Source organism: Pseudochaenichthys georgianus, chromosome 8 (assembly GCF_902827115.2).
Source record: "Pseudochaenichthys georgianus chromosome 8, fPseGeo1.2, whole genome shotgun sequence".
Classification (NCBI taxonomy): Eukaryota; Metazoa; Chordata; class Actinopteri; order Perciformes; family Channichthyidae; genus Pseudochaenichthys; species Pseudochaenichthys georgianus.
Genome location: NC_047510.2, coordinates 7,732,547 through 7,745,386, shown reverse-complemented (window position 1 = coordinate 7,745,386; position 12,840 = coordinate 7,732,547). Strand labels below are relative to the sequence as shown.

Genomic DNA, 12,840 nt, shown 5'->3' with positions numbered 1-12,840 from the left:
ATCTGCAAACTTTACTTTAGCACGTACACCGTTGTGTTATTTGGAACCATTGCTTAATTCAAGAACACGGTAAAAAGCCCAATTGCAGAAAGAAAAACAATAGTTATATAACCATTGTCTAATTTCTAAGAAATAAGACACACTGTCAATAAGGAGTCAATAACAGGAAATAAAGTGATGTAATATCTATGACTACTTGAGACTTTGCAATGCTGTGGTTCTTGCAATTCAAACATATTGATCACAGAAGCCCCTGTCTCCAGTCTCTTTCTTAGGTGATCCAGAAATGATTAGCTTAACGGTGGCCATGATAGTGTTGCTATTTTGTTACACGTAAACAGAGTCCTTGGCTGACATTAGGCGTGTAATAAAAAGACAGAAAGTGATGATGTTTTCTGTTCTGAGGATTAGACCTTCTTAAATGTAATAGTTCAGGACCTCTGAACTCTGGTTCATTAAGACCTGCTCACATGAACTGTCAAGTTGCACGCTCTGGACAAACTGAACTTTCCAATCAACCATCACAATGAGTCCCCCTGACCTTCAGAAATAATAGCTGCCTCCCTCTCCATTTAACACGGCGCTGGGCAGCTGTGATGTCCCTGCGGGCAGATTCTTAGCTCCTGTTGTAGTAAACCAAGAGCATGAGACGGATGGAGAGTCCCATGGATCACTGGAGCAATCACTCTTTCAGTGCTTTTTCCTGATGAGACGGGGAACATGCTGCAGTGTATAACATTTCACATACATATTTAGTCAGGTAGGTTACTTTGAAGATGCAATGATTTGAAATGTATTTCGCCATCAAGATTTTTGTGTTTTAAAATTGAAACCTTTAATAGTTAAAATGTTACTTGGAAAAATAACTTTAAAATGTTAAATAAACATAAAACTATTCTTCCAAAACTGAATCAATGGGGATTCAATGTGATCATCATTATCTAGAGAAACACCATTTAACTTTAAAGGGTGAGAGAGAAAAAAACGTTACTTAAGGAAACACTAAAAACAAATTGTATAGGTCCAGTCTCCCTCTTTTTAAAAGTTTTAAGCAGCAAACTCTTATTAAAAAGGGATAAGCCACATAATCATTTTAAGGCATTTGTTAAACAATGATCTTATTATTTATTTTTTATGCAAAGAAATTGCAAAAAATAACTGAGAATTGCATATTAAGTTCATATTGAAGTATATAACAAACAAGACTTCTAATGATCCTTCTGTTTTGATATGAGTAAGAATAAAACATGTAACCAATTATTTGATGTGATTTAAATGTTTGGTTTCTTTGATTTGTTTTCATTCTTGTTGTATGCTCTATAATTTCTTAAATGTAAAGACAAGAAAATCTGTTAAACCAGTGTCATTAGGACCGTTTCATCAAGAAACAACATATCAAATAATTTCAAGTTCTTCTGAAATAAATGCGACAGCCACTGTCAGCGAGTGCAGATATATGCCACTGGCTCTGCAGTTAATAAAGACAGAAACGCCTCGAAGGCTCCCAACAACGTCTCAGGAGAGACGGACAGAAGTAATTAATACTTGTTTGCTGAGTGAGGATGGCTGTTAACTTATTCCCTTCCTCTCAAACCACTCGATATCAATTAGAGAAGCTCTCTGCCCCTGTCAGGGTTTGGGAGGTGGTCATCCGGAGAGCTGATATATAAAACCATCCCTCTTGCTTTAGGTGGGGGAGGCCACAGGTTGCAGCAGTATTTACCTTTTAATTAATTTATCTATGTCATTTCCAAATAATTTCTATGTTTTTGTATTCATTTTGTTTGTTTTACCGTTATTTTAGTTACATTTTTCATGTATTTTGCGTAATTTTCTTAGAGCAAAGAAAATTGGTCTCACAGACTAGTGACAAGTATAATCAATTTAAAATATATTATAGACGGCAAATGACCATACTCAAACTTCTGCTACCTACTGTAAGTTTAAGCAGTGCAATAACGGAGCTTACACACGGCGGCGTGCGTTGAAGCTTGCCTGCGGGCGTGTCTGAAGCTCGACCAACAATCAATCACATGAATCTCCCGCCCCGGACACACAAGCACGCGGTTTGATTGGCTAGAGCTTGTGCTGGCATATGATTTGATTGGCTGACGATTCCGTCGAAGCTTCAAAAGTAGAACATTGCTCTACTTTGGAAGAGAGCAGGCGAGCAAAGCGAAGCGATGCTTCCACAATGCAGTTGAATATAGAAGCGTTGAAGCTTCAACGCACGCCGCCGTGTGTAAGCTCCGTTATTGCAACAGACATCAGCGGCAGCATTAATGTCAGAGCTCACATCCTAAAGCAGTTACACAGTTTGTTTAAATTCACAAATGTCACTTACTTTGCCTCTAAAAGGTTAATGTGGTCCAGTGAGTAATGATATGTTATATACAGCCCCATTCCTCTATTATTATTGTAACGAAAAAGATAGACATAAAGGTTAACAAGGCCTTGAAATTTAGAAGGAAATGAATGATGAGGAAGTGCATGGTGTTAAAGTCATCTACATTATGTCCATATATATGGAGGAAGGAAGAGTATACTAAGGGTAAAGTACAAAGGGGTGTTAAGTTTCTCTTTATTTGTGTGTATATATCATTTAAAATGACTGCCTTACTGCGTCAAACCTCGGCAGCGATAGAGCGAGAGGCCTTGCTTGTGCAGCTCAACAATCCTGCCACGTTCAAAGACAGAAAGCCTTTTCCATCTGGAGGTCATGACCGTGTGAATGCCTGAAGGAAAATGACATGAAAGCCAGATTTTTGTGCAGATTTTGACTTTTTAAGGCTATGGTCTTAAACTTTTGATCAGCTGATGAACAGCCTGTTCAAAAAATTGCCTACTCTCTACTTTTGGTCTCTTGCTCCTGTTTCTTCTTTTTGCATTTGTAAGCTCTACTTACACCTGGTTACGATCCACCATTGGAAATTGCGAATTCTTGTAATTTTTCCCGCGGTTTTGTCCAGAAGTGATATCTTTCCTTTTACCTGCAGGGCTATGCATAATTGTTTGTTTTGGAACAAGATACTGCTGAAAAGGGGGAAATAAATCATTTGAAAAACAGAAAGGCAAAGTATCTCTCTAAAAATGATGCTCCATAGTTTACAGATGTTGTTTAGCAGTTTTATGTAGCAACTACTTTCTATCTAGCAAATGTGGTTGAAATTCGTATATTAACTAGTCAAAGAGATGTCTTTCTGGTACTTTAATCTCTTGCAAAAGAGGCAACATGAAGAGCAATGTCTCCACAGCCGAGTGAAACTACTCAAACTGAAGAGAGCTTTTATACAGTGACAATGAATGCATGCTTAGACCCCGTTTACACGAGGACGATACGGGTTGTATCCGCATAGTTTCTCTTGCGTATAGCCCTTTCGTTCACACGAGGCCGTAACAAAACGATAGAAACGGACCCCGCAAACGATAACGGGTCCCAAGGTGGATAGATCTGCAAACGGCTCTGTGTGTACGCCTCTATACGATCATTTTCTGATAACGATGAAAACGTTACGGTGCGTAAACGCAAACGTTCCCGTGTAAATGAGGTCTGAGTCATGAGATAACTGAGCCATGACTCTATCAGAGTACAATAGACCAATGACCAGATCACTGATCCCCCCTGTGTGGTCACATGGCACCTTGTGACTGATCACCTTCCTGAGTTCTGAGATTTACTGGCTCACAGAAATGTATTATTGATATGTTAAATATAACATCATAGCATTACATTCTCTGATAATCCTAATTTCCATTACAGAAACTACACCCTCCAACATTATCACTGTGAAAGATGTAGGTGCTTCATTCTTGGCAGGTGTTGTTTGGAAGAAAGAAAATAGTTAATAAAACTGCAGAATGAGGTCTACTCAAGAATAGCTCGAGTAACCGGGTCATGAATTCTGGAAAGAGACATTGTTGTTAAAGTTATTTTTTTTAAATAAACATTTTGGCATTTTAAAAAACAGTAGTTCCATCTTGTGGAACATAATGTTGAGGAGAAGGCCCTTGGCAAATGACATCAAACAAATAAGACTGATAAATCCAACTACAGGTAAGAGAAATATGTGTATTTTGGGTTGGCCGCATGTCTGAGCCACACGCTTTAGTTTAAAGAAGTGAATTATGACAAACAAAATCCTCAAATGTGGTTGTTATACTCAAATTGTATAGATGTTTGTGTTTTGCAAACATGTGGATGCCTCTTTAGGCAAACAAATAAGTCAGTTTGATTTGTCCTGAATGATAGCACGCGCCTTATCCCCACATTTTTAACATGACAGAACATAGTTCATCATTTTTAATGCAGATGGTAAATAAAAAGGTCACTGGTGTCTTAGAAATGTCAGGTGTTGAATGCTTCATTATGTATGTAGTGTAGTGTTGAAGATGTTGCAGTGACCAAGCAAAGTGCGTACAGATGGCCTAAGGACACACGCTGCCCTTTGCACCGCTTCCCATTTAATTAAGGAACAATTAAGCGGGACCACGGGCAAAATAAATGACCGCAGTCAGGAGTTCTGGGGAGTAGGAGTCACACTGACCCAAGCTAATGGCCACACCATTGAAAATCACAGCCCCACCTAGTGTCAGCAGAAAGTATTAAAAATAATGATTACAACAAAATGCAAAAATAAATAAAAATATATATAAAATATATTTTAAGATCATGTTTAATCATCTGATTCGTCTGTACATTGCTGTTTTAGTATGTGTTCTTCTAATTAGTGTCTACAGTGTGCCTATTGAGCTGTTTAGAGCCATGTGGGACAAAACCTGATCCTGCCCCTCCCTCTGACTGTCTAAGTGAACGGTGACTGTAAAAACTACACTGCGCATGCTCAGAGTATTGTCCTATTTAATGTGTGTGGCAAAAAAATAATGACCATAGGGGCAAAGTGCTGCCATCCCCACCATACGTCATCTCACATCATTCAGAGCTGTAAGTAAGTGTGCCGCGAAAAGTGTGGTGTGTGAAGAGCAGACGAGAGATGCGTCCTAAAGCCCGGAAGTAAGCTGCGCATGGGTTCCCTCCTCAAAAAAGCAATGAGATTTCTCCATAGGATTTTTGAAAATTGCTCAAAATAAGATCTGTGGGAAACGTAGCTGTTAGATAAATGTACGTTTTGTTCAGCAGGATAATATCCACATGTCTACCCTACTTTTATCATTTTCTAATCATAAATCTATCGATTAGTTTCATGATAGACTATTGAAACTACAAGAAGATAAGGAGGACTTTTACAAAAAAGTAATAGAGATTTTTGTCCAGAAGGATAGGCAAATGGACTTCATCTTCAAGTCAAGGTAAGACCGCAATTGTATTGAAAATGGGATCTTACTAAGAGAGAACAATTAAATATTTAAATGATAAAATAAAAAATGTTGGGTATCTTTCTGTTGTTTAAAATGTATTGAAGCATCAGACAAAAAAAGCTTTTGAAAAATAATATTATATTTTGATTTAGGTCAAAATATAATATTTGTAAACCTGAAGAGTCAGTGCCTCGCCAGCCATGAACCTCACTGCAGAAGCTTATATATAGACATCTAAGTTGTTTGTGCCCCACCACTTTTGTACATGTAAAAAGTAAAACACTACTGAATACAACCAATGTGTTATATTAGCTGTACAATTTACCACATAGCCTATGGTGTTCTTAGTTTCCATACCTCCTGTGTTTTACGAGCGACTTATCAAGTCTTAGCAAACGGCATAAAACATGATTAAACATGGTAGTATATAAAACCATGCTCGTACAACCTATAGAAATGCAAAACCGCATCATTTATGAGAAAACATTTCATAACATTAACACAACATATTCGAGGTGGTTTTCAATAACATATCCGTATTTATTTATTTCTCCAAGTTATGTTTTTGTGTGCACTGAGGAGTCTGAAACAGGCGTTTGTTAAATCATTTTAAGATTGGCTTTAATCAATGTTTGAAAATGAATTCTTCATATATGATAAATGAGAGGTAACATTTTGTTTATGGTATTATTTCCACACATTTCTCTCCATTCTTCCTTCTGCCAACGGTGTCGCAGTTTCTCGTCTCTCCCGTTGTCGTGCTTAGTGCGTACGCATGGGTTAGAGTTTGCGTGGAGGACCGCACGTTTTCCCGTCAAGTTAGTATTTTATAAATCGCAAACATTGCGTAGAAACTGACGTAGACCATTTTTTGAGCGTATATCCCTTTATAAATGAGGCCCCTGGTGTGATTGGTCAACGGCTGAAAGATGTTTTGGAAATGTCCCGCCACTGGAATATCCTGTACAATGTGCTAGCCAATAGAAGCGTGAGTATTACGTAGTGATGTCATTATGTTATGGAACAAAACAAAGGATGAAGTCGTTTTAGGCAGGGGGGTTGGGACTGTAGGAGAGAAACTTCGGGATTGTAGCCTTTGCAGACCATTTACTTGCACAAAAACCTATGTAACCCACTACAGGACAGGGAAAACTCAAAGAAGCGTAACAGGGCTTCTTTAAATCTGCAGATCTTAAGACCCAGGCACGTAAAACTAACCAAATTGAATAAGCAGTTTTCTGATTCAGAGAACAGAGGCTGCAAACTGTTTTTTATTCATGAGTTAGGTCGCAACCTCCGCTATAAGAAAAAATAGGACAGTCTCTTACTGCCACTACACAAGCCTGCAGGGAATGCGGCATATCTAGAGTGGAGTTTTTCAGTTATTCACAGCTGCACTACAACACCTGTAAACACACCTTTAACTGTCAAGCATCTGATCTAAAGGCACAGTTTGTGATCCGCATGTTAACAGGGGAGTACTTTAGAGAAATACTGGGGCTGTTTCCTTCAGTGTGTGACAGCACCTTGGAGAGCAGAACACTACTTTACATTACTTTTAGCTGTCCAATAAAAAACACACACCTTAAGACACAGTGCCATCCCGCTATAATATTTACTCTTATCCCTGAGTAGCAGCTCCTCCAGAAACATTAAACTAACAATCTATGACTCAAACTGTTGTTACACAGTTATTTCACTATGTTGATTTAGGATAAACCAAATTATGTTCACAGAAAGTTTGTATGATGCATGGCGTTTTCATTTGTATTCGGATCATCGGTGCTCTTGCTTAATCTAACAGTGCAGGGGTGAGTTTGATAGAGAGGGAAATTATGGGCTTGGCTAATTACCTGTCTTCTCAATGTCATTTATTTTAATGATGTTTTCCATCATTAGTATGTCACTAAGCTAACACTGATTGAGTCAGACTAATGGAGAAAAAAAAATGAAAACTCGAAGTACCCCTTCAGCTGTATTCCTCTGTCAACCGGTCTAGTCACAGTTTACATCCATGTCGGTCCAAAATGTCATCACTACATAATTTTTGGACTGGAGAAAATCCATTGTTTATAAATGTATGTGTAGAAACCACAGACAGTTAATGGCATGGCAAGTGCCCACTGTTTAATGTCTATATGATGATGAAGTTAATTCCCCCTTCGAATGATCATTGAAAAAACAAGCATTTTAAAGTGTTTCTGCTTGCTGTCTATCAAGCACACTTGCCAAAGCATTTATTCAGGTTTTTTACTAATCGTATGAGTATGTTATTATGTCTTTATCATATTGATATGTGTTGTGTACTACAATTACATTCTTGCAAAATACAGTGCCTTGCAAAAGTATTAACCCCGCTTGGTGTTTTTCCTATTTTGTTGCATTAAAACCTGCATTGATTTTAATTTAGATGTTATGTGATCCACCCACAAAAAGGAAATCCAAATTGGGGAATTAAACAAAGAATAAGCTTGTTTTATTTTTTAATTATAAAGCAATAAACTGAAAAGAAGTGTGTTCATATGTATTCATCCCCTTCGCTATGAAGCCCCAACAATGACCTTCAGCGTTAAATAATTGGTTAAATAAAGTCAACCTGTGTGCAATCTAAGTTGTTGAAATGTATTGCAGCCGACCAATGATTTGAGGCTGGACAGAGGTCCACCTTACAGCAGGACAATGAACCAAAGCATACTGCTAGAGCAAGCAAACTTGAGTGGTAAATGAGGAATGAAGTGTCTTGGGAAAGCCTTGTCAAAGCTCAACCCTCAATTTAATTGAGAATCTTTGGTACAAAATAATGACTGCTGTATACTAGTATATAGTACTATACATCCAACTTGAAGTAGCGGTCAGTTTTGAAAAGAAGAATAGGAATACATCTCATTGGATGGATGGATGTGGCAAGTTTATAGAGAGACATATCAAGATACTTGAAGCTGTAATTGCTGTAAAAGGTGGCTTCACAAAGTACAGACTTTGGGGGGGGTGAATACTTTTGCACTCCAGTTTTTATTTTATTAACCCTCCATTTCTTGTTTGTTTCACAATAAATAATTTTGCAAGGCACTGTATGTTGTATTTTTGGCATTTTTTGGTGTTTACATGGAAATAAGTCCCACCTGAACGCACCATAACTTCCAGAAGTTTTTGAGATATGTCAGAATTTGTATTTGTTTCTTCAGGAATTTTCAATTCAATTCAAAACCTTTATTTATCCAGGTGAAATCCCATTGAGATCAATGATCAGTAGGTTCCACATGAAGACATAAAAACATAAACAGAACAACAAAAGGACATCATACAATTTTGAATCTAATTCTGAATTGTTGACTCCAGTGTTTCCCCTAGGATGGAGTCATAGCAGCGGTGCTAAGGCAAAATGTGAGCACGGACCGCGTGGAATTTTTTAGTGTGTGCGCGTGCGAAGTGCGCCCTGCCAATTTGTTTCTATGTGTCTGCCAGCACAAGAAAGGCTCTTGAAGCCTAGTACCAGGGCCGGTTCTAGCCAATTTGCTGCCCTAGGCGAGATTTTATATATAAAGAATAAATGAAAAATCTCTGCAAAAGACAAATACACTACAAAAACAGAAATGTATTGACATAGGTAATGGCTTCAAATGTATTAAATATTGTATGAACATGTTTGAATTGGGGGTGTACGTCACATCCTCTAGGGGGGTCCGGGGGTATGCCCCCCCCCCCCGGGAAGATTTGTTTGAACATTTTAAAGTAAAATGCTTCAATCTGGTGCACTTTAAGCACACATTACTAGAGACCTGATCTAGGGGGTACAACTCTAAAACACCCATATAAAAAAGATCGGTTAACATTTTAATAATCAAATAAGTATATGAACATAATAGCCAATAACATATAGCCAATAACAAATAAATGTAACTTATTTTATTTTTGTTGTTCATTCATATCTTATTTTACCTTGTTAACATTTATTTATGCATATTTTTGTATCTCTCCAACTTTAAACGATAGTTTTGGTTTACTGTCCTATAGTATACATTGGAATGATTTCAAACCTGTTTTTATTTATCCTAATAATTATAAAGGAGTGCCTTGGAAATATGTGTTTACATAATTTGTCAAAACGTTTGAGACCCACTGAGATGACTTCGACTAAAATTAACATCTAAACACTCAGAGTCCTTTACCTCACTGAGCCTCTCAGTCTGACAGGAGAGCTCTCCTCCACCCTGGTTGTAGAAACATCTTCTTCTTATATCCGTTAGCGCAGCTAGCACCAGATTCTAATAACAACAGTACCGGTGTGTGTTCTCTCGCTCTCGCTCTCGCTCTCTCTCTCTCTCGCTCTCTCTCGCTCTCTCTCTCTCTCTCTCTCTCTCTCTCTCTCTCTCTCTCTCTCTCTCTCTCTCTCTCTCTCTCTCTCTCTCTCTCGCTCGCTCTCTCTCTCTCTCGCTCTCTCTCTCTCTCTCTCGCTCTCTCTCTCACTTACAGCGCCCATCGTACAGGGCAAATGAAAAGTGTAACCGCGGTGAAAAGGGTTATGAATTAATTAATTAATTATGAATGTTGTTACATAAAGGCCGAAAATTAGGATGAGCACCAACGGTCAAAAATGTTTTTTCTCCTCCCAGAGCTACCAGCGCAGTGGCAACCGCCTATGTTGCCTATGCCAAAAATCGGCCCTGCCTAGTACATACAGTGGCAATGTCTCAAGATTTAGCAAAAAATACAGTAACAGTACAATACAGTAACACAAATACTACAAATCCACATAACAAACAATCAAAAATGAAAAAGGGCCGCCACTTATTATTATTTTAATTAAAAAAAAAAAAGTACCTGGCTGGCGCCCCCCTAGCAGCAGCGCGCATATTTCAGCAGCGGCGCTGCGCCGCCACTATTTGTATATACTGTAGGGGAAACACTGGACTCATGCCATTTTTTGTCATATCACTTGAATCTGGAGGAAGCCTTGGAGTAATCTTAAATCAGAGTTCAGCAAAAGCAACAAAATCCGTCAAATACGTAACGTGCCATGGGAGGGTAAAGATGGACGAGGGTGCAGCTCAATAATCCCGGTGTAATTTAGCCAGCCAGCCGGGGGGCAGAATACGGATGCTGCTGTGATTGTGTGTTGTTTATGCGGGCTAGCGAGCGGCAGTGCGCCACGATTCAGTGGTGTTGTGATTTTAACAGCAGGGCCCAGGACCAGCGGTTTATTTTCGCCCGTCGCCCTGTGAGTGACGGTCCAATCAAGCTTGGGACGGGCTGTCAAGCCTGTCAGGCTGAGGAATGAGAGGAGATGGGAATCAAAGACACAGAGCAGGACCCAACCATGATGGACAGACCTGGGAGCAGCAGCCACACAGCCGGGGCAGGGAGGGAGGAAGGGATAAAAGACAACTTAAATAAATGTAAACTGAGTACTCAGTGTTAGTGAGGATTAGTTTATTCTTACCAATCCAGCGCATCAGTGAGGTGAGAATCTGGAGATATTTGGTCTTCTGGGCATTGAAGAAGATGAAAGGCCCCAAAAAAAGAGTGAAGACGGACTGCAGGAAGGGACAGAGAAAACATTTTGATTACAATCATATATAATTCAAAACGGCTTAAATTCCCCTTTTAACTAGAATGGTACTCAGAGAACACACACCAATGCTGCGTTCAAATGTTCCTCAGATGTTCCTATTGACAGAGTTGAGAAGTTATTTCTCTGACTCTGGCGTGTTAAAAGGCTTATTGCTTTAATGCAATAACAGCATTGACGCCATTTTTTTCAGTATTTATATATAAATACATGAATGGATCTTCTGAAATGATGAAATGTGAAACAAAGATTTCTATGACTTTTCAAGGAAGCATTAAGTTAATATTTCCAGTCTGTAACTCTTTGAAAATCTTCAAGTGGAACATATTTTGTGTATCACCCCCGTCATTTGGATGCATCCAAAATGTAATGGTTTTGTCTCTTTCCCATGCCACACCCTTCCACCAAGATCCATGAAGATGTAAATTCTTTAAAGGCCGACAGACAGAGAAACCCAGCGGAAAAATAATCCCCTTAGGAGGTAATTATCATACAAAGGGATGACGGGAAACAAATGCATCTTCATGTAAGAAAACAGGTTTGAAGTGATGACCTTTCTTTACTATCTAATAATAAGAGAAGAAACACTGAAAAACCGAGGAAAATAACAGTAAAATGTCATTAAATGCCTTGACGGCATAAATGCGTATATATTATCATGAAGTGTACAATCCTACAATTGACATTATTTGTAATCAAAAGGTTTCTGAGACTGTATTTACTCAAAATTACTGTTTAGTTTTTTTTTTACTTTTGCAGAAAACTATTTATTTGAAGGCTTTTCCTTTGTCATTAAGAAATTGTGATTAACCATTTTTTACCATTTTAAAGGTTAAACAAAGATCAATACATTGGAAAAACAACCTGCCGTCAACATTGTCACATTATCCCACTTTGTGTTACTTTTACTTCCCTGACATGTGGTTTTAAAAGGCCAGTGGAGACACATCAGGTGTCACAATCCCATCAGCCCTCTCAAAGATAGACGACCAGATTAAGAGCTGCTCCAATCCACAGTCCACCAAAAATGTTCAAATCCTCTCAGCCTTCAACTCTGATTGCCGATCAGATACTTTTCTTTATCAAGAGCTGCAATCAGACACAGTCCCAGCTACTGTAGCTCCAATTCCATCAGTCCCCTCACGCCTCCCCCTCCTCCTCTTCCTCCTCGCCTGACATTCTTAGGTCTGACTGCACACTTTGAGTGGCATGTGATCTCAGGGGCAGTCACTCGTGTGCCATGTCATCTGGAGCAGCCTGCAGGGTTTCAACCAGGGACCCATCCAGACACACCAGTGTGAGGTAAGGATAAGCCTTCAGGTCAGTGTGTGAAATCAGGTGTATTGACAAGTGGGTTTCACATACATGGAATTTGCCTCGTTGTTTTGATGCATAATGGTAGTAATAAAGAAAGACCAAAACATTTAAAACAAGCCAGTAATGCAAGTTGAATATAAGAATATTGGACATTGTATTATTTGAGTGGTTAAAGCACATGCCTAATGACTGCATCCCAACTTGTGTAGCACGTCATACTGTACACCTCTTTTCCCCTAATTCCAATCTGTCCTAATAAATAAAGGCAAAATGCACCTGGCATAACCTTTAACATTGCAAAACAATCTTTCAGAGTTTTCATAACTATGAATCATCAATCAGTCAGGAATATATAAATATAAATACAAATTGAATGTCCCATGATAATATCATACTAATATTTTAAGCACTCATGTTTGCCAATGTGCAAACAATTTTCATTATTACACTGCTTATTTCAATACTTGATTCTGATTGGTCAATATGGACATTCAAAAGGTCTGCTATTTTTTTAAGCAGATCGCTGCTAGGGAGAGAAGACCATTGCTAAGGAGGACGCTAAGCAATTTTCATCAGCTTTGGCAGAAAAACTTCAATCAGTGCTGCCGTTTTAAGTTACGTTACTGTCGCCGAAGTTC

At 38.7% G+C, this 12,840-nt stretch overlaps 1 protein-coding gene across 1 annotated transcript in view; it reads right to left on the bottom strand.

Annotated features, from left to right (window-relative positions):
* Positions 1 to 12,840, bottom strand: part of tmem104 (transmembrane protein 104) — a 110,275-nt gene that overhangs the window by 13,641 nt on the left and 83,794 nt on the right. Inside the window, 1 exon segment of the mRNA XM_034089322.1 lies at positions 10,757 to 10,850. Within this exon segment, the coding sequence (XP_033945213.1) occupies positions 10,757 to 10,850 (94 nt within the window).